At 51.6% G+C, this 22,184-nt stretch overlaps 1 protein-coding gene across 1 annotated transcript; it reads left to right on the plus strand.

Annotated features, from left to right (window-relative positions):
- The first annotated feature begins 5,072 nt into the window (after positions 1–5,072).
- FOSL2 (FOS like 2, AP-1 transcription factor subunit) lies at positions 5,073–21,527 on the plus strand. Its single transcript, XM_076334398.1, has 4 exons — positions 5,073–5,255; positions 11,312–11,566; positions 15,202–15,309; positions 16,821–21,527. The coding sequence occupies exons 1-4, from the start codon at positions 5,157–5,159 to the stop codon at positions 17,328–17,330; spliced, it is 972 nt and encodes a 323-aa protein (XP_076190513.1). The 5' UTR covers positions 5,073–5,156; the 3' UTR covers positions 17,331–21,527.
- The last annotated feature ends 657 nt before the right edge of the window (positions 21,528–22,184 follow it).

A 22,184-nucleotide genomic window follows, 5' to 3' on the forward strand; every position in this document is an offset into this window, starting at 1 on the left:
ACCCTGGTTCAAAAGAGGGAAGAGCATCACAGCATCTGGCTTTATCCTGGGCTTTTATTGGCATCAGTACTGGGAAAGAGTTAAATGATGTCATCTCGTCACCAGGCTGTGGTAAGAGTGGCAGGATTAGTGTCATTACCCTGAACAGGACGTATGGCAGCGCTCGCCCCTCCAGGAACGCGGGGCCGAGCCGGCTGTGCGCTTGAACACAGGGACGGTCTCACTGCCGTCACCTGAGATCAACCGAGGGGAGTGACTCCCTGCCCTAAAGATACAGTGCGCTGCTGGAGTGGGGCCCTATGGCCGCCGTGCATCCTTCTGAAAACAACGGGGTTATCAGCAGGAGAGGGGGCTCCATGGTCCGACAGTACGTGGGTAGGAAAAGCACTCTGCTTGGCGAAAGGTGTTTGCCGAACCACGTCCAGAAACCCTTTGAAGCAGAAAACCTCCGCTCTCCCTTGGATACGCTGGAGTACTTAATAAATAACTGTAATTAAGTGTGAGGTGGTAGCTTAAGAGCTCGTTCCCAGAAGTTAACATCAAAACACTTGCTCTTAGCACTTAGGGAGACAATAGGAAAGTACGGTTGTCAGGAAGGGCTGGAGAGCCCTGGAAATGCACACACTGCTTCTTCAGAGAGCTCGAGGAAAAGGTCCCGGGAAGCGACGGAGTTGTCGCTTATGTAATAGCAGTCCTTTTTAATGAACGGTGACCGAGATAGCACCAATTTGGGGGAGTTGGGAGTGAGTTTTAGAACGGGAGATGAGGAGGAATCGCGTGGGGAGAAGAGGCGCGTGCCCTTTCCTGGGCTGTCCCGCAGCTCCCCACACCCCCGCCGGTGCGGAGCAGCCGCAGTCCCACCACCCCTGGAGCCGTCCCCCAGCCCGGGGGCTGCCCTGCCCTGCAGCAGGGACAGCCACAGCACGTCTTGGCTGTCCTTCACTGGTGGCAGTGCACGTTTAAGGTGAAGTGACTACTGCAGGCTTCTTCACCGGAGGCATCTAAAGGGTTGTAAAAAAAAAGGGCGAGGAGAAAGAGGAACATGGTTGCAATTTTCCCCCTTGGTCGCAAATCAATGATTTTGCCCTCAGACAGGTGGCACGGCATGGCTGGTGCAGCCCGGGGGCACCGCCGGGGAGGCTGCAGAAGGAGGTCCTAACTGCAGGCTCTGCCACGCGCTTGCCAAGGGCCAAGTCTAAGCCGCTGCCGAGTGCCCTTATCCTCTGCTCCTGTAAAGACACGATGAAAAGCATTCCCAGGTCTGGGTTTCAGTCTCCTAATTGCTCCCGAAATCCAGAAGCCGAGGAGCCAAGGTCTCATTTGCCTTACAATGATCCTCTCCTGCCCTGGAACCTGGGCTGGTCTTAATTTGTCTATGGTTCAGGCAAGAATGGACTAGGCAGACGTACATGTTATCTCTTGTTTTTTTGGAAGCAGGGAGCCTATTGCACAACGAAGCTTGGTCTGGATGTGGATTAAAAATGCATGTGTCTGGGGTACCGTGAGCCAGGCTAGTCTGAGTTACTTTGATCCAAAAAAATAAGAAAGTATTACGAAGGGCTGATAAGGAACGAGGAGGCTCCATGGGGCCGAATATTTTTTCCTCATGGGACATACCGATCACTCCTGTATGTGTGAGCCTGTCTTACCCAGAGAGGGGTTTGCGCCCCCAGGCCAGAAGAAACTCTAGCGAAGTCGACGTAAATACACGGTAAAACTTCAGCGTCGCAGCCGGGGGCCGTGGGTCAGGCGCTCGCAGAGGGCAAGGTGGTGCTGGTCCAGCCACGGAAGAAGTTCACTGCCTGACAGTAGCTGAGGGTTTGGCCTCAGGTGCGCTTTCAGCTTCCTACACTTCTTACAGGGCTTTTAACTTGAGGATTTACCAGTGCCAACTAATTGCATCCACGTTAGCTGCAGCCGAATATTAAAACAGCCCTTGAATGTCATTTCAAACAAGCTGTTCCCAGACTAGGTCTCGTGCAAATTCAGCAGGACGGGGTATAGATGTGCCAAAATCACGGTGGAATAATGTTTGAAAACAATGCTCAAAATGTTTGTGCTTGAGCAGAAACATGAGGAGAACAGGTATTTTAGGTTTAATGATCTGCTGAAGAAAAATTATGGAAACAATTCTAGGAGGGGGGGACGAGAAACGCCCTCTCTCTTCCTCTTGCAAAATGCCTCAACACTAACGCTCGAGCACCCCCCTCTCCGCCCCCCCCCCCCCCCCCCCTGTTTCTGGCCATCTCTTTCTCCCCGGACCAAATACTTTTGCATTCCTCGCTGCACAGCAGCGTGGTTTCTACAAGCCCACTCAGCCTGATTTAAAACATGACGGAAGCTGGGGCCGGTGACCCCAGATGACAGCAGTGGCTCCCGACGCCTGCTAAACCCCGGGGCCAGCGGCAGCCTCCACCTGAGGAGAGCTGGAGGCAGAGCCAGGGGAGGTGACCAGCCAAAACCCAACCCCTTTTGTTAAGCTTCTTTATTACAACGCGTGTTTTTCCCCGTCTCTCTTCACCTCTTAACAACCGCAGCCCGACTCCTCTCACATCTTGAACTAATTCTCTTTCCAGCAGAAAGAAGCACGTGCGGATCATCTGCCTGACGTGCAACCCGAAGGGAAAACGACGTCACAGCCTCCCCGTGCCTGCTGAAGTACCTCTCCCCCACCCCAGCCCCTCGCTCCTAATGCAGTGCAAGTTGGAAGCCCGGGTTTATTTTTACAGCCCGGTCCCCACCTCCCCCAAAGTCAGATGCCGCGGCTAATTCGGATGGAGAATTTCAATTGCCTGGAAAATGAAGGTGCCGAAAACCAAACGGCATCGGCAGGAGTTTTAGTCCCAAATGCCTGGCTCGGTGCTAAAAAAATGAGGCGCTGAAGACCTATCACGGACGGGCCGCTTCTTTTCAGCGTTCCCCGAAGGCTCTGGGATCGAGATGGGTGCTGCCTCGCCCTTCCCAAGGAGGACAGTGGGAGCGGAGGAAAGCCCATTACTCTCAGACGAGATCCTGTGGGAAAATACTTTACCCATGAGACAGCTTAAATGGGATTTTACAGCTTGAACTTAGATGACTTCTCCTTCCCTACCGGCAAAAAGGACACGCTCAGGGCTGGGTGAATCCTCCAGGGAGGGTGAAAATGAGACATTTCGGGTCTGAGAGCAGCATTTTAACGGTCTGTAAACCAGGGTCATTGCTGTGTTCGCTGCAGGTCACCCAAGAGCACACGTTCTCCGGGCGGATGGCTCTGCTCTATCTGCTTCTGCCACCGTCCAGCCTGTGCCAGACAGTGACCTGGCAATGCCACAGCCACCCGAGGCGGGCTGTCACGGTCCTTGCCCCGCCAGTTTCTACTGCGGGGAAGCCGAGGGCTGTTACCTGCCGTTCCCGTGACGTACTCTGGCTTGGAGGCCTGGAGTGGCTCTGCAGCCAGCTCCCAGGAGGATGGAGGAGTCCGCTGAAAAAATAAAAATAAGTATAAAAATAAAACTAAAAGATAAAAATAAGGAAAAAAAAAAAGACGATAAAAACAAGAATAAATGCAAGATAAAAGTAAGAATAATGAAAATAAACTAAAAAATAATAAGAATTTTAAAAAGAAAAATAAATAAGAAAATAAATAATAAAAATAAAAATAATAAAAATAAATAATAAAAATAAATAATAAAAATAAATAATGAAAATAAATAATGAAAATAAAAATAATTAAATAAAAAATAAAAATAATAAAAACAAATAATAAAATTAAATAATAATTAAAAAAAAAAAAAAATAAATAAAAGAAAAAAGAAAAAAATAAAAATAATAAAAATAAGTTAACACCGCTACAAAAACTAGCCGAGTCTAACACTTGGTTTATCGGTGCTGTGAAGAAACCGACCAAGCGCCGGGGTACTGCCGGTGCCATCCACCCGCCTGCCGGGAGGAGGGCTGGGCACACCCCGTGTGTCCAACCCCCCGCCGAGCCACCGCGGCGGGGAAAGCCGGTCTGCGGGGCGAGATTCGCGCCCCGTTCCCCAAAAAGCCACCCCCCCCACCCCCCCCCTCCCAGCGGTGCGCCTGCCCCTTTAAAATCCCGGCGGCGGAGCCAGGGAATCCCTCTCGCAGCGCGTCATCCGCGGCAAGGAAACCCGCGCTCGCGTCGTGCGACGCAAATGACCATTTTTGGCAACGTGCGACAACGGACGGGACCAAGCGGGGCGGGGGGAGGCGGGGCCTGACGGGAACGCGCCGCCGGGCCGCCCCCGCCGCTCCGCCCGCCCCGCCCGGACCCGCGCTCCGCGCGGGTCCGGGCGGGGCGGGCGGAGCGGCGGGGGCGGCCCGGCGGGGCGCGGCGGGGGCGGGCGCGATCCCCGTCTCCCCGTCCCGCCCCCCCCCCCCCCCCCCCGCGGCGGCGGCAGGTGGGAGGCTCCGCGCTGGCAAGGTGGGGCCGGTGCGCCGCGGGTTTGACGTGTGCGAGTGCACATGGTGCGGCGGCGGCGGCGGGCGGATAATAAGCGAGTGGGGCCGGGGCGATGCCATTGCTCTGAGTCACCGCGGGTGCGCGGAGCTGCCGCTCGCCGTACCGGGGAGCCGCGGGGCGTAAGACCCGGTTGAGTCACCCCGGCGCCGGGAAAAGGGGCGGCCGGTGCCGCCGGTGCTGCTGGTGGTGGTGGTGGTGGTGGTGGGGGCGGAGGAGAACCGCTCCGCCTGCAGCCCCCGGGGCCGGGGCCGCTCCGCCGGCGGGGCGAGTCTCGCCGGGCAGCGCGGAGAGAGGACATCGGCGTGCGCGCTGCCCGCAACTGCTTGCGCCTGCCTGCGCGCACGGCTCCGCTCCCGCGCCGCCGAGCCCTCCCGTCCCGTCCCGTCCCGTCGGCGCTTCGCTGCCGCCTGAGCCTCTTTTATCGTTATTATTTTATTTTTCTTTTTTCTCTCCTTCCCCCCCCCCTTTTTTTTTTTTACCTTTTTTCCCCTTCTCCCCCCTCCGAAGCCTTTTTTTTTTTTTTTTTTTTTTTTTTTCTCCTTCTTCTTCTTCTCTGCGCGGCGAGCGTTGGGAGGCGAAAGGCAAGAGCCGAAGAGGTCGGGAGGGAGAAGGGGGCGGGGAGACGGCGAGGGAGCGGCGGGTGTCTGTGCGGGAAGGCGGGGACGCAGCTCCCCCGGCCCGACCTCGGACCATGTACCAGGACTACCCCGGGAACTTCGACACCTCCTCCAGAGGCAGCAGCGGCTCCCCGGGACATCCCGAGACCTACTCCAGCGGCGCAGCCCAGCAGGTAGGGCCGGGCGCTGCCCCTCTCTCCCCCGGTCCCACCGGGGGCTGCTGCGAGCGCTCCCGGCACGGGAGTTCACCGCCACGCCCGGGGCGCGGCGCTTCCTCCGCGGCGAAGGCGCGGGCGCCCGGCGGAGAGGCGCCGTCCGCGGGGGCGCGGGCTGCCCGCGGCCGCCGTCCCGTCGCTCCCGGCGGGGTGCTGCCGCTTTTCTTCCTTCCCTCCCTCCCTGCCTGCCCCGGAGCGAGTGCCGCGACCCTTCCGGGCGGGACGTTGAGCGGAGTTCCCCTCCGGTCGGGGCCGGGGGTGCCCACCCGGGGCCGGGTGTGCCGCGGGAGGCAGCGGGCTGCCTCCGTCGCCCCGGCCCCGGGTAGAGCGGGGCCCGCGGGTGTCGGTGGGGAGACCCCGCCTGGCGCCCGGGGACCCGCCGCAGCGGCGGGCCGGGGCCGGCTCGGAAAGCAAAGGGCTCCTGCGGGCAACCCCTCTCCGCGGCCGGTAACGCAAATACACGGGCGCATCTGACTCTTCCTCCTTCCTGCTTTTGTTCTCGTCGGGAGCTTCTCGGTCCCGCCGTTCACCGCCCCTTCCCGGGCACTCGGGCACCGTCCTGGGCTCGCTCGCGACAGCCCGGGCGTCTTCCCTGGGACTTTGGGGGTGCCGCCTGAGTTACTTGCAAGGCGCTACTGCAGCCCCCTTAAACCAGGCGGGGGAGGACTTGAAGTGGGCTCTAGCTTCTTCAAGCGCCTAAAGCGGTCTCCCCGCTCCTCGCCCCCCTCCTCCCCCAACCTTTGGCTCCGTGGCGGTGACATTATTTTTGCCTCTGCCACCGGTGAGACCCAAAGGCCGGCGGCGCGCCGCTTCGCTCCGCCCGCTGCCCGGCCGCTCCTTCGCTTTACCGAGAGCCGCCGGCCGCTCTCCGGCTGGCGACGGCTTTTCCCCGAGCGGGAGTTTCCAGGGGAGCCGCCGGAGCGCTCCCCGCGCCGGCCGGCCCTGCTCCCCCCGCAAGCTCCCGCTGCCGGGCGGCGCTTGAAGAACGGGAGATATTTCCTGGGGAAGCGGCGTGAATTCACGGACCTAAAAGTCTAGTCGGGTGGTTTGAGGTGGGGTTCTGGGGTTTTTTTTTTTCATTTTCATTTTCCTAAGAAGACATCTCGGAATGGCTTTCATGCCTTCATCGACTAAATCCACCGCTTCTGGGGAAGGCATTACACAATCGGGCCAGTTATACAAACCTGGGTTATTTCATAACTTGTTTACATCAGCTGGCCCAGCCTCACTCTTTTTTTGCTTTTTCAGAGTTGGTCCCGTTCCCCCACCCCACCCCCCTCACCCCCCACCCCCCCCCCCGCCTTTCTCACAATGTTATTATTTCTTGTGTGGCTTGTATGAGCGAACTGGCAGCCTGAGCACATTGCTGTCTTCGCATCAAGAAGTCATAGGATCATTAAAAAAAAAAAAAAAAAAGAGTCCAGTCTTAAACTTTGCCAACCGTACCAGCCCGTGACATTCCTCACATTAAAGAAGTTTTACCAGAAATGACTCGCCGCCGCTCCCCGCCCGCTCCAAACGCATCTCGCTGGTGCCCTCTGCGGGCTGCGGACCGAGGCTTCCAGGGATTGTAGCTCGGCTCCAGCTTATTCCCTGTTTCACAGTAAATGCCAGGACAAGGTGGGGGGGCGGGAAGGGGGGGCTGAGAAGCTGGAAACGCCCGGCAGGCTGCAAATCTTTCGCTCTCCCTTTCCTCCTCTGATTCAGCAGCTGCGCTGGATTCAAGCACTTGCTGCAGGAGGTCGTGAAACTCCGGCGCCGCTTAACACTTGAGCTGTCGAGGTCCGACCGATAACTGGGTTTTCCCCTTTTTATTTTCTGGGGCTGCGCGTCTTCCCCAGGCAGCTGGCGTGCGTGGCGTTCGATGTGGGGGCCAGAGCCCAGTTTCTAGGGTTACTATCTGAAACGGGGCTTTGAGCAGGACGCCGGCTTAGCGAGAGCATAAATGTTTTCTTTAAGAATCCGGGAGATTTCTCAAGGCCTTGCGCTTTGTCTTTCCCTTGATCCTTACAGATGTTGTAGATTAGGATCAAATGTAAGCGTTGCCTTTACCCTAGCAGTCGGGCTGTTCTGCTGATTCTGGCGTACGGAGATCTGTAGAGTTTTATCGCTACAGAAAATATGCATTGCAGAAATTTTTTCTTTAGTGTGTTTTTTTTTCCCAAAGCACGAAAAGATGCATCAGTCACATGTTTAAGTGGAAACTGTGCCTCTGAGCCAAAACTTTGATGCTTTTTAATTATTTTTCCCATACAACTCAGCACTGGAACATTTTTCTTTTGAGTTGCGTGTCATGCTATTTTCCTAATCACTGACTTGCCATGTGGTAAACATAGACTTTAACGGGAAGAGCTTATGTACTCTGTCAGACCGGTCGACTTTCCCCTCAAATATCGCAGCAGTGTGTCCAGTTTTCCTTCGAGGAGATGTTCAACATGGGAGAGCTATCAGGGGCTTTACATGTATTACAGGACACATCCTATACACCCTATATTTGATAACTGAGTAGTTGCTAAAGAGTCTCTGGGCGGTTTTTTGGTGGTTTTGTTGTTGGGTTTGGTTTTTTCCATGGCCATTGTACCCGTTTCCAGACCGGTTTCTGCTGCTGCTCAGCGCTTGCAATTACAGATGTAACTGAAGGTCCGAAGGGGAGCAGAGACACAACGGGGTGAGGTATAGAAACTCCTCCTCAAGATGGAGAAGGGGACCATGGAGCCAAAGGCTGAAATGTTCCCGTGCTCCTAGGTTGTGACCTGCTAACAGCCTGTCCCTGCCCGTGGCAGGACTTGCTGGAGACTCCCTCAACTATGAACTGGGGGAGGCTGCTCTCCAACCCCATATTTTCAAGGCAGAGCAGAGACTGACCTCAGTTCTTGGCACTCTTAATAACAGGACTCTTTCTGTTTGTTGTTTAGTTGTTGCTTTTTTTTTTTTTTAATGATACCTTCATCTGCCTGTTGCTTGGGTCAGGAGGAGAGCGGTGGCTTCGTGGTTGAGCGCGTGCTGCGTATGTAGCCCTGCAAGCTGGCTATCGCCACATCTTTTCTGTAGCACTGTGAATTCCTTGTAGATAAGGAGAACTGAGAGCTGGCAGAGAGTTGCCTCCAGGAGCCTCTCCTGGGTCGGGAGAGGAGAGCTGCGGGTGTCTGGGGCAAGGAAATGGCAGGAGGAGGTCTCGAAGGAGGAGAAACGAGGAGGTGGGTGAGGGCAGGCGGTGCTGGCAGGGGGATCGAAGCTCTCTGAGGGGAGGGAGGAATGAGGAGAGCAAAGCTAGGGCTGCAGTTTGGGGAAAGGTCTGGAGCTCCAAAGTGAAGGAGGCCAGTGCCCGAAGGGGCTGTGCAGGGGAGGTGGCAGGGAATTTGCAGCCTGCCACTGAAACCAGCAGTGTCTCAGGTGTCAGAGCTGACTGCCACCGGGCAGAGCACGGGGGGCCAGCAGTGTTTTGGCATGGCAAAGCTGATCCAGTGCAGTGTCCTAGCAGCGAAAGCGAGACACGTGGGGAAAGCCTGACCAGTCAGGAAGAGATGCCTGTAAAACCCAGCAGTAGGCTGAGCACCCTGTACCTGAAGACTCAGCCTGTCAGAGCAGTGTGTCCCTTAATTAGTTATCTGGGAAAAATACTGCCTTTGGAAAATACGAATACAGGTTTGATGGAATCTTTTAAGGTATTTCGAGGGATTAGAAAGGAAGCTGGTGACAGAAATGGAGCATGGCACAGACAGGGACTGCAGTCCAACTGGTCTCTTCCCCTTGTCTGCAAGCAAGCACCATGGAGCTGCTGAGGGATGTGGCTGAACTGAGCATCTCCCCTTTGCTGTCCGGGAGACGTCCACTGGTGTTAGAGAAGGGTCCTAGGTTGAATACAAGAGTGCCTGCGAGTGGAGTAAGTCACTTTATCAATAACTCAGAGCTGGATCTTTGTGTCAGGCACTTGTATCTTATGTGCCTGGTTTGGCAGTGGGTCTGACTCTCCCCACCTCTGATGGGAATTTTTAGCAGGTCGTTGGGGTGTCGGTGGCACCGCTGCAAAGGTCGTTTCCTCTGGAATGCAAATGGTGTCTTTGCATAGCAAAGCACCAAAAGATCTCGGAATGTTTTGCAGCCATGGCTTCCTAGCGTCCCTGCAAAGAAGACAGGACTCTTTCTTCTCTGCTTTTTGGGTATAGGAGGAATAGTGGCACAGGTGGGTAAGGGTCATGGTAGAAGCCACTTGTGGAGCTGGAAGCAGAACTTGCATCCCCTGAGCACCTGTGGCTTAACTAGTCTTGACCTTCCTCCCTTCTGTGAGGTTAAGATCCCTTTGTTATGGTCTTACGGTTGTGGGGGCACCAAGGCATCCTCTCCTGTGCCATGTGGTCACAGCCTATGCTGGGCAGAGCAAAGGAGGGGATTTGCTCCTGTAAATTCCTCTGTAGTGTTGACAGTTTGCAGCTCTGGCCCTCTGTAGTTAATCAGGAGAGGTCACAAAGATGGCGTGCACTCTGAAATGTGGTGTATGCTGGGGCTGTGTTGGACTCGAGCTCCCGCTGAATCTCTGAGGTTCTGGTGGGGCTTTTGCCAAGGTCTCGGTGCTGGTGTCATCCTGGCTGCGTAATTCCCCCACCCGCTTAACTCGATTCACTCCTTCCTTCTCTCGTCCTTTGTTGCTAGATTTTGAGCTGTCCAAAGCTGTAAGTCGGCATTTGTCGGTATTCAAACTGGATCTTCTGGTCTCCAGGCGTTGGCAGCTGGACTTCTTACGGCTAACACTGGCCCGAAATGCTGCAGCTGTCAGAATGTGAAATCCTATTTGCAGTAGCCTTGGTTTAACAAAGCACTTAAGGTGCTTGACTAGGCACACCCTGAAAAGGAAATCTGTGTTGAAGTGCTGTCCCTTATCTGGGACGCTTACCTGAGCTGAGGTCAGGCTGATGCAAGGGCTCTTGCTTCTCTGGGAAGCTGGTTTGTTGACCCAAGAATGTGCATTTTTCACGGGATCATTTCACGGCTTACAAATCCACTATCACAAAGTGGTAGTGGCGGCTGCTGGTCCTACAAGCCCTGTCCCTTGCACAGTGATTGCTGGAGCAAGGCATGTTTGTCTGTAAAACCGAGCCTAACCATTGAAAGCCTCCTGAAGGAGCTCAGCGTAGACAAAAGCATTCTTTCTCCCCTGCTTCCCCCTCCGGGGACAAGCGATTGTTTTCCTTGCAGTTTAGTGCCAGCATATTATCCAGATGGATTTACCTCGTCTGAAACAAGGTGTACATGTATTTTGGAGGAGATCATTACCTGTTGCCTTGGTTTTACTGCTGCCTTGTTTTGTCTAGACAGTGCAGAGAGCTGCAGGGAACTTGTCCGATCCGAGTCCTAAGACCTATTTTATAGGCTGCTATTAAAATACATATCCTTGCACGTAACCATCCTGGGGCCGGATTGCTCGCCCTGTGTGTGCGGCGAGCGCAGAACCACTGAACGAGAAGCAAGCTGCTGTTCTTGCCATACCAAACCCTGTGTGGACCGAGCCCAAATTTCAGGGGAATCCTTTGGTAAAAGAAGGCTTTGCTCTGCTTGGTCACAGCAATTCAGAACTGAAGTTTCTCTTCCTTTTCTTTGGACTGGTAGAGAAGTGTTTTTCTAGAAACTCCTTAATTCCCCTTTCTCTCCACGCCGGAAGGAGTGGTGGGCACAGGCGGGAGGCAGCGGTGGGGACGCTGCCCGGGAAGGGAGGCTGGTGTAGGGGATGCTGGGGGGGTGTGGGGGGGACGAGGAAGGGGGCTGGGAGAGTGCAGGGCTGCTCCGGAGGGGAAGCACCTGAGCCCAGCACCTTCCTCGGGGGGGCTGCAGCAGGTGGGGGCAGCCTGGGGTGCTGCAGAGGCACTGGCAGCCGATGCCTTTGCTTCAGGTGCTGCTTTGATCCTCACTGGTGCCGCTCCTGAGGGCCTAGCTGGTTTCTGAGTAACCACTTATGTTCTGCATTCACTGACGGTTTCTTCTCTTCTCTCTCTCCCTTTTCTCCCCACCTTTCCTCCCAGAAATTTCGAGTAGATATGCCAGGATCAGGCAGTGCTTTTATCCCTACGATCAACGCCATCACAACTAGCCAAGACCTGCAGTGGATGGTCCAGCCCACCGTCATCACCTCCATGTCAAGCCCTTACTCTCGCTCGCACCCCTACAGCCATCCGCTGCCCCCGCTGTCTTCAGTGGCCGGACACACAGCCCTTCAGCGACCTGGTGTGATCAAAACCATCGGGACCACAGTGGGCCGGAGACGACGAGACGAGCAGGTAACCATGGTGGGGAGAGTGGCTTGGGGTGCCTCAGAAACAGGCATACAGAGATTTTCCCCACCCCCCCACCCCTGCCCTCTCGTGGGATTTCCTGACCCCACGGAGGAGCGTTGAGGTCTGTCCCCTGTGCTGTACAGGTGCTGGGGTGACAGAGGGTGTAAGCCGGAGGGTGATTTTACTGCTGCTTCCTCATCGTACAGCAAGACTTACTCAATCTCTATCAAACGCTTCACACCACTGGGACACATTGCGGCTCGGTTTCAAAAGCAGGTGAAACTCTGAAGTTGAGCCCTGGGTTTCAGTTTGAGTGTCTCCACCACCCTAGGCAGAAGGAAACCTCTGAGCAACCAGAGGAGCTTTTACGTAGGTGACTTACAAAACTGACACCCAAATTATATCAGCTGGTGTTTTATATCTGCTCTCTGGCAGCTAGCGCTGCTCCAGTCTCACTTTTCGGTGATACCACTGGTAACGGCCAGCATCATGCAGGGAGGAACAGCTTCCCTAGAGCACCTTGACTCTAATAGCAAGAGCCTTCTGGATGTCTGGGGTCTAAATCCACCTCCCCACTACAAACATGCAATTGCTTGATTGCTTTACAGCAGTGAGGTGGGGATCCCATAAGCAGAGATTTTTCTGTTCCCAACCCAGTGGCGTTTTCCTAGTGGGGTGGCTTGTGCCACTGCTGCCCTGTGCTCAGCCTCCTGATGGGATTACCAAACCAGGACCCTGGATCCTGTGCTGGGGCAGGGTGGGGGGCTAGATGCAGGTGTCTCATATTCTAGAAATTCTTTCAGCCCTGTGAATCTCTTCTCAGTAAGAAACAGCCTTCTCCAGGGCTGTCTGGTGAATAGCTATCCACAGTGCTAGGCTGATTTCTTTTTAAAAAAAAAAAAAAAAAATCTGAATAATCTAGATCTCCCCGAATCGTTCCCAAGCAGCAGTTGTGTGGGTCGCTGCAGAGCAGTGTAACGAGACGCATTGCGCATCCTCAGTACACCAGCACATGCTATTGCATGAGGTCTGTTTCTAATAAAACTCACCAACCTTACTTTTACTTCCACGTCATCTGTTTTGATTCACAGTCTGATTATTTTAGGTCTAAACCAGACAGCGACTCCACATAAGAGGAAGGGAAGGGGTTAAAGTCACTTGTCCAGAGTGAGCTGCACCCTCTTTGCACAACTAAGACCTGTTTTTGGGAGGAAGGATGGGGCAGCCGTGGTGGTTTGGGTACGGGTACGTGCCAGCCCTTTCTACCAGCCAGAGCTACCTCCTGGTTCCCTGCATGCAGGGCTGGTGTCCAAAGCCAGGGAAGCTCTCATGAGAACTGGGGGAATAATTAGCAACAACTAATTTGTTTGACAAATGCTGCCTCTGTGTTCACAAATTGGCCGTGAAGAGATCACCATATTCTCTGCTTTATTTGTTGTTCAGAGTTATTTGCTGAAGGATGCCTGCCAAGCGATTCCTGGCCTGTGGCTTGTTTGCAAGCCGTTCATTGTGGGTCATTCAAAGCCAAGTCCTTTTGATTAGACACGTGCTAAGGCAGTACCCAGGCGCTTTACCGTGGCGCTCTGGCTCAGGTTTCCACTGTTGGTGCTTTGAACACTGCATCGGAGTGCCTTTTTGGAAAACATTGTGTAACGCTTTATGAAAAGAGCCTGTTTTGATGAACGTTTCTGCCAGCGAATGCACGTATTGGGCTTGGACAAGCTACAGATAACGTGTACAGCAGGGGCACGAAGAGTGCCAAATCCAACCGCTTTCAAACAAATCCAGCAACCGCTGACAGAATATTCCTTTTTAGACCCGGTATAATGTTAAGCACGTCCAGATTAGGGGCTTCAGCCCCATCTATGAGATTTTTGCAGAGCATAGCCTCCAAGACAGATAATTTAAAAATGACTGAGAGCCCTGGGAGGAGAAATTTCAGTCCCAACATATCTCAATGAGGTCTGTGCTTCTAAAGCATGAAAGGGCTCTTGAAAACTGTACGCAGAGGCCCCAAGTCAGAACGGAATCTGTGTGCATGCTTAAAGGTTTGTCGTACTGCAGATACTTGTGTGCAAATACATTTTTATCCCGCACACGTATGGGCTGGGAACTGCTCAGGCAGAGCTGTACTGGGGAGAGTGGTGCCCGTGGGGGCTCCTTACTTGGGGGGGGGGGAATACGCCAAAGCCCCCCTGGCTGCTGCCCAGCAGGATGGAGGTACCCCCCACCCTGAGATGGAGCACTGTGATCTGCTGATGGAAAAGCTTTCAGGCCCAAAACCTGCCCCCTGAAGTCCTAGAAGTGCTTGTGTCACTCGGTGTGCATCCGCGGGCTCACACTGCGTGCAGGTGACATCACTGGCATGGACTGGATCCCAAAAAAAAGCAGAACTGAGCAAGGGGAATGCCTAGAGGCTGAAGTAAACTCCCCAAAACTGCGAAGATCGAAATTAAGGAAATAAAGCAAACCAAAACAAACCAGAATGAGGTTAGAGTAAAACTAACACTAAAAAGAAAAGATTGTAAAAGGGTGAATGTCTCGTTTGCGATTTTGGCAGCCCCTGAAGATATTAAAACTGAAAGCTTTCATGAAAAGGTTTTTCTTTCCATTCTCCGCTGGCACTACGTGAGATCTGACACATGCTTTGGAGGGTACTCGTTTCACTTTTGTTTGCAGTCACTGGGCTGAAGCCCCCGCAGCACACACCAGCCTGGTGAGGCTGAAGTGCAGGGCACGAGGTCGGTCCGTAGTGGAGGAGGATGCACGGCCAAGCGTGTGCGGTGAATCCCCACGGCTGTCTGTTTGCACCGGCTCCTGCATGCCATGTGCCGCAGCTGTGAGTCGGGCCATGCCGGCCCTCTTCACGCACTGCTGTACCAGCTCCTTGGCAGTGGGGCAAGCCTATCTGCCGCTGCTGGGATTTGTAAAACCTCGTTTCAAACCCCAAAAGCTAGGCCTGACTTGACCAGATTTTGTGGGCTCCTGCTCACTTCCTCTGGTTTCGCAAGAGGGTTGCTCGATGGGTTTCTATGGAATTGCTCCTGATTTACATCAGTGAGGATGTCAGCTGGCCTCAGGAAGTCCTTGATATCGCTGGAGCCTTGTCTGCTGATGCAAGAAGCACAGTGTGTTATCTTGCTCGAAAATGTGAGGTCAGATTTTTGGGTGGTATAAATCATTGTTGCTTCACAGACTTCATGGGAGCTCTGCCGATTTCCCCGTCTCCCCTTCCATCCCATCCCCGACCTTCAAGCTAACTATTTTTGTGTGGGAAGGAGCAGATATTTTCTTTCAAGAAAGAGGCACTTACAACATTGTGCTCTGGTTTTGCTTAATGTACCACCCAAGTTGTGAAACAATCACAGCATCTTTTATCTGTTTGGCCTTGGTGCAGATTCACTGTCCTCTTACACAATCTTCCCCCTGCCCCGTCTTCTCCTCGCCCTTCTGCTAAGACCCGGTGCAGGCAGAGATACTGTGTGCTTTCATCTTCTGCTGACATCGGTGAAGAGGGGGAGCACTCAGCATCCTGCTGGATCAGGCCTTTTTTCTTTGCGTTGTGGTTAAATCCTCACAAACTTCAAGGAATGACTTGCTCAGATCTGATTGTGGGTTTTCTTGGCACTTGCCCACAGCTGTCGCCCGAGGAAGAAGAGAAGCGAAGGATCCGGAGAGAGAGGAACAAGCTGGCAGCTGCTAAGTGTCGTAACAGGCGTCGAGAGCTAACAGAGAAACTCCAGGCGGTATGTGCTCTGCATACATTTCTCCTTCCTTGTTGCCTGCCCTTTGGACCAGCTCGAAGGGCATTGCTCTCCCTCCGCTAGCACGTTTGAGGAAGATGCTACAAAACGCATGCTGCCTTCCCCTTCCAAGGCTGCGCGGTGGCGTTGCTCCTACATCAGTGGTGGTGAGGGCTCAGGCCTGGAGCTCAGGAGCCTAAATTCCCCTTGCTGACTGCCCAAAATCTCCTAGGAGCTCTCCTCCCTTCTAGCCTCCTAACTAGCACCAGTCCCTACTGCTGGTCTCCTTCTGTAAGTGGAAATAAAGATGCTGTGTGCCTCAAAGGCAGGCTTTAAGGACAAAAGCACTGAAGACGGTAGGATCATCCAAAAGCAGTAGAAAGCGAGGCAGATGTTATGTGTACTTATCAAAGCTACATCCTTTAGGCTAACCTGTCTTTGGTGGGGGTAACTGATTTCCTGCACAAAGCAAACACCGCAGAGATGTGTGGTCTGGTGCCACAGGGGAAATAACTAGTGAAGCTGGAGAAGGTAGGGATGAGTGCAAGAACTGTGGAGTGGGTAAGGGACTGGCTGAAGAGGAGACAAGGATGGGTTGTGTTGAAAGAGGCTGGAGACAAGGCTCCAGCGCTTCTGCTTAAGAACCAGCCTGGGGCTGGTTGTATTCCATGATCTTATTAACAAGCGCAGCAGCAGCAGCAGCAGTGAAAGCACACCAGTGAAATGTGCTGCTGACTCAAATTCAGGAGGTATTCTCAGCGTAGGGAAGGCAGGACATCCTATAGGAAGAATTTAAGGATTGTCATGACTAAAGTAATAGAATTGAAAGAAGTGCAAAGTGGGAGGTCATATCCTGAAGGACTAAGGGTGAGTGCTGTGAAATGGTGAGCTCCTCACATAGGAAGGTACTAATTGCTCACAGATTGACTATAAGCCATCAGTGTGATGTAACCATGGGAAAGGTAAATGTATTAATCCAAGGATGCATCAAGGGATGATCAAGCGGAGATGAAAGTGTTAGTCCTTTGTGCAAGAGTCAGGCAAGTGTCAGACCTCATCTGGAATATGCACTACAGAAGGAAAATGGAAACAGTTTAGAGATTGCTGTACACTACCTCTGTCTAAGAAGTGAAAAGAACATGACTTACCTGGCACAAAAAATGATGGGAGGAGATCTGAGTCCTGTCTGCTAAGATGTCTGTCAGGCAGACAGCAAGGGAGAAGAGTTAAGTCATAGGCCAAGACAGCGTGGTAGAAGCTGGCTATGAGAAAATTAAGGTGAGCTCATGAGAAGACTGTTTATAACCCTTAGATGGGTGAAGTTTGGGAATAGCCTACTGGTAGACACATGAAACACAAGATGCTCAGCTGGCAGCGACCTGGTGCCTGCTTGGCTCATGAAGAGTCTGGGTGTATCTGCCCATGCCAGATGGGAACTGGACTTGCTGGCCATGTTCCAGGTGAGGAGCAGTGCCATAGTCTTTGATACTTACTTATTCCCTTTTTGTCTGCAGGAAACTGAAGTGCTGGAGGAGGAGAAATCGGTGCTGCAAAAGGAGATCGCTGAGCTCCAGAAGGAGAAGGAGAAGCTGGAGTTTATGCTGGTGGCTCACAGCCCTGTGTGCAAAATCAGCCCCGAGGAACGTCGGAGCCCACCATCCAGCAGCCTCCAGAGCGTTCGGACTGGAGCAAGCGGAGCAGTGGTGGTGAAGCAGGAGCCTGTGGAGGAAGAGATCCCATCTTCCTCTTTGGTCCTTGACAAAGCCCAGAGGTCTGTCATTAAGCCCATCAGCATTGCTGGAGGTTTTTATGGGGAGGAGGCACTCAACACTCCCATCGTGGTGACCTCAACACCAGCCATCACTCCTGGCTCCTCCAACTTGGTGTTCACCTACCCCAGCGTGTTGGATCAGGAGTCTCCTCTCTCCCCATCCGAGTCATGCTCCAAAGCTCACCGGAGGAGCAGCAGCAGCGGTGACCAGTCCTCGGATTCCTTGAACTCTCCCACCTTGCTGGCGTTGTAATCCCCCTGCGGCCCCCCATTTTGCCAGTGTGTTACATCCCCCCCAGCACCATGGGGGGAGCCCCCCTCCATGGGATTAGAGACAGGCACAGGATCGTTCAAGCACAAGGGCAGCAAGAACAAAGATGGGGAAGTGCTGCAGCTCCAGGAAGGAGAGTGAGGACCAACGCCAGCTCCCTGGAGGCAGGAAACGGCAAGGGTGGGACTGACGCGCCAGGACTGTTTGGAGAGGGTGATGTCCCCTCTGCAGGGACTGCCTATGGAAACCTCTTCACGGCCGCAGTGGACTTGGGGAGCACTCCTGGCCAGGACTGAAGGCGAGCTGCAGACGGTTGCTAGTCGTACCTTTCCTTTGTGAATTGATCTGGTTGGTTGTGCTCTGTGCTTAGATCATTCTGGTTAGTTGATCTTACAACTTCTCTCTTTCCCTCTCTCTCTCTCTCTCTGTGCTTATCATTTCCAATGTTGTCAATCCCATGACATTTCATCCAGTTGCTCTGAACTCTAAAGGCTTGTTAGGATCTTTCCTCTTGGGACAGGCTGTGGGGAACACGTAGGGTTGCCCAGGCAGGAGGGGGGTGGCTGAGAGGTCCAGGGGCCGGGGGGACCAAGAGGAGCCTAAGGGCTCAGCAGCAAGGGCAGAGCTCTGTAACTCTGGCCTGGGGCACAGACACAGTGAACAGAGACAGCAGGAGACTCATGCGGAAGCCTTTCTTTTTTTAAAATGTAGATATATTTATCCCCTTGGGCTCCTCAAAAAACAAGTTAGCATCTCAGGGCCAAAGTAGCATCAGAAAAGCTGCTGGGCTGGCACTTACCAGTGTCTTTGGCAGAGTTTTACCCCAGTTTGGTGGATATCAAATCTGCTGCTTGTTGTTTACTTTTCCTGGGCTGCCCGCTGTCTAGGGAGTATTGCATCTTCCTTCCCATCAGGGCTCCTGACTCAGAGGCTGATCTCTTCCTGTTAGTAAATCCTCCCCTCCCCTTGGCCATATTTGCAGAACGTGCTACCGAAAAAGAGGTGGCACCATGTGCCTATAAATCTAGGATGGAGACTGGCAGCGGATAAGAGGGTGAAACTAGCTGGCTGTACCCTTGCTGACTTTTTAGTTGTTGGGAAACAAAGCAACGTGCATCCACCAGTTGATACTAGCAGGTGTTGTTTGCTCAGAGATTCCCAATTTCTGAAGTTGGGGGGAAGGCAGTGGTCCAACCTCAAGCACAGCACAGGCCACAAGGCACTCCCTGACCGGGCAGGAATGGCATGGTTGAAGTGATGGCATGGTTGAAGTGATAACCTGTTTGAACTAGAACAGAGCTTCTGATAACCTCTGGTTATGAATGACAAATTGGCAGCGGAGGAAAATCGATTACCATTATTTGCACCTTGGTCTTTGCCCTCTGGTTTTTTGCATGGTAATTGATCTGGTTTTGTTGGGGTTGATTGGCCTGAAGACAAAAAACAAATCAGGGCTCTTCCCCTAGCCTTGGGTCCTTGTCTTCTCCAACCTGTGGGCTTGGCTGCTACTACTAAGTGCTCACAGAGGGCACAAGCTCTCCAGCGCTGATGTTCACTACTGAAAACAGTAATGTGTGTAACCTATTCCTGCTTGGAGCCAAGCTCAATTCCTGTTGATGTCAAGGCACTGACAAACCATGACCATGTGCACACTAGGACTGCCCAGCTTGCCAGCTAAGCCGCTTAGGGGATAGCTCTTTGCTCCTGCCTGTTGAAGCTGTGATGGCAGCTATTTATTTTGGTGTGAGATTGTCTTGTTCTTTTATTTTTTTTTAATCAACTGAAACCATGGTATTTCTTGGTCAGGCTGGACCTGGAGAAATGCAATATGCAATTATAGGGCCAGTCTTGTGAGATGCTAAACTGCTGCAGTCCCCACCAACTCCACTGGAAATTAACAGGGTTCAGTCTTGTGGAACCGGACCTTTACTCAGCAGGGCTGGCTTCCCTCAAACCCTGGCCACTGCCCATTCCTTGAATCATTTCAAAGGGACACTACTTTGGCGCTAAAGGTAGGCTTTGCTTTTTAATTATTACTATTATATTTTTAAACCCAGGTATTTACCAAACCTGCCAGAAATAGAAATACGAGTGATCTTTTTGCTTCGTAAAGCTGATTGTGATTCAGGCTTTTTCTTTATGGCTTAAACGCTTCCATCATTATACTGGTGCTAGAGGTATCAAAACACCAAAACTTCCTTTTTAATGAAGTAGACTTTAAACTTTCCATAGTTAGCACAGAGGATCCTGTTTTCATAGGGTTTTATGTAGATCATATCACTTCAGGTGAAACTACTGCCTCTCTAACTGTCTCCATTTTGCCAGATGCTTGTTTGGGCCAGTCTGGATTGAGAATCTAAAACTGTTCAATAAAATGTCTCTGCATGTCATTTCCACCCATTTTTGGGCAGAATGCAACATTGACAAGTGGTGAATCCTAAAGTGATGAAGCTCCTTTTGCAGCCAGCTGACCAGGATCGCTGTCTCGCAGGAGATCAGGAGCATTCCTACTAGGGGTTTCGGGAAGTCAGGTGCCTCAAACCCAATTAAGCCTAACTTCTAGTGGAACAACAAAAAACTACCTTTGCTTTTGCTCACTGAATCATTGCCAAAAGGAACTGCAGCTGGCCCTTGCCCACTGCCTGCTGCCTTGTCATTGACCTTCTCAGAGACAGGACAGGACGGTCCCCTTTCCTGTCCTGTGATACTGATGGGAGCTATGTGAAACTGCCCAGAAAAGAGGATTATTTTCCACTATCTGCAAAAAGCCCCAAATACCTTGTGCCTGCCTGTTTTGTCCCTCAAACCTCTCAGAGGATGTCTGTGTTGGGATCGCTGGTCTCCTGCCTTCTGTATTTTGTGGACCAGCCTTACTTTTGTTTAGTTTCTGGCAGACAGGTACAACTTGAGCTCTGCTGCTCTTTTGTTCTAGCCCTGCATTCTTTTCGGGTTTACTGGTGTGCTTTTTGGGAATTGACTGTCTTCCCCATCCCCAAAACGATATTTTCCATGAGTACCTTCCCTGACGATTCCTAAATGTAGTGTCTCCATGTTCTGCATGTAATGGGGATGCGGGAGCTGTTATAACTAGTGTATGACCAAGAGTTGTTGAAGTCAATAGATAAAGGCCCAGGGAATTTCAACTGGTATTGGGTCAAACCCCTAGTGACTGGCCCAATGAAGCCTCTAATAACAAATTTCTCAATGCCAAACTGGGAGGAGCAGCAGCAGCTGCATTGAAGGAAACATTCAGCTTCCAGGTGATATTTGCCATTCCAGTTTTGCCCTCATTCCTCCTTCCCCCTTCCCAGTCGTGGCATTGCCTTCATCCATTCCTTTCTCATAGGTATGGAGACTGGGTAAGTCTCAAACTGCTTGTGGTGTGATGGGATTTGGGACCAACATGCTGGGGACAGTAGCGCTCTGTTGTGTTTTTATAATTATTATTTAAATGATCTATTTAGTTCATCTGAACCTTTAATTTTGCTGCTTACTGTATGTACTATCCACCTGGCCTTCATCCTAAAGGAAAAGAAAAAACAATTAAAACAAACATAAGACACCCCCCTCCTCCCTGGTATCTTATTATTTATTGGCAGGCAGCCGTCTTGTGCCTGCTCCAGCAGATCTGCCTGCCATTAATTTAACATCTTCCCAACTCACGTTCCTGGTTTTTGGTTGTTGCTTCTCTTTTTGTTTTGGTTTGGTTTTTTGGGGTTGTTTTTGTTTTTTTCATTCTAAACCAGACTTCTGAAATGTAAGAAATCTTATTATTATGACACTTACAAGTTCATTTTCATTAGGAAGGCCAAGTCAAACATTTTAAGAGGTGGGGGGAACAATCTACATTTTATTTCTTATTTATTTATCATGTTTACATCTTTTTTTTCCTGTTCAAGACTTGGATATAATAAAGAAAGCATTAAAAATACTCCAATCTTCTTCTTTTTTTAGGCTAATAATTTTTTTTTGATTCTTTAAATAAAAGATTCTGGGTTTTGTTGTTGTCTGTATAAAATGTAAAAAGAGATATGTTTCTAAAGATGCATTATCATTCCTCTGTGAACAGTAGGTGGAGTTGAGGACAAATCTCAGAATACAAGATAATAATAAAATCCCATCCTGTTTTACTTCATTGTTCCCCTCTTATCCTGTATGATTAAAGGGTTATTCCACTTTCTTGTTTGTGGTTACTTGATATTAAAACCATATTAAAATGTGTAGAAAATAGGTATCCAATTGTTTTTGCTCAGTGAGAGGATAAACTGTTGTATATATCTTGATATACTGTGTAGTTCGAAGTAACATCAATAAGGGATAGTGCATCTTTATTAGAGCGATAAGTTACTAGTGTCACTAAAGTCTACTTTAAGATCCTCAGATACAGAAAGGACCTGATTCTAATTCCACTCTCCTGGGGGCAAATTGAAAGCATCAGTAGCATTTCACCGCTGCAAAGCAGGTGTTGGAGGTGGAATCAAGCCTCAGTAATTAACAGGTGACCATGAGGATTATTGAAGGTTTGGGGGCACCATTATCTTTTTTTTTTCCTCAAAAGTTTTAGATCATGGTTTTCTTCATTTTGTCTGCGGTGAAATCGTTTCTGCCAAGGAGGTTCTTAAAGGTGACTGCTGAATCGGGACCCTTCTTTGCTCGTCGTGATCTTGATATCGTTCTTGCAGTCCTGGAGAATCTCAGCTCTGAGGCATTCTCTCTGGTGTTGTCTCTTTTCTGTTCTTGTTATTTTACTGTAATACAGGCCTACAGTATTTGCACTAAAACAAAAAGCTTGTTAGAGAAAGCTTGCTGCTATGAAAGAAAGAACATATTAAAATG

This window comes from Aptenodytes patagonicus, chromosome 3, assembly GCF_965638725.1.
Source record: "Aptenodytes patagonicus chromosome 3, bAptPat1.pri.cur, whole genome shotgun sequence".
Taxonomy (NCBI): Eukaryota; Metazoa; Chordata; class Aves; order Sphenisciformes; family Spheniscidae; genus Aptenodytes; species Aptenodytes patagonicus.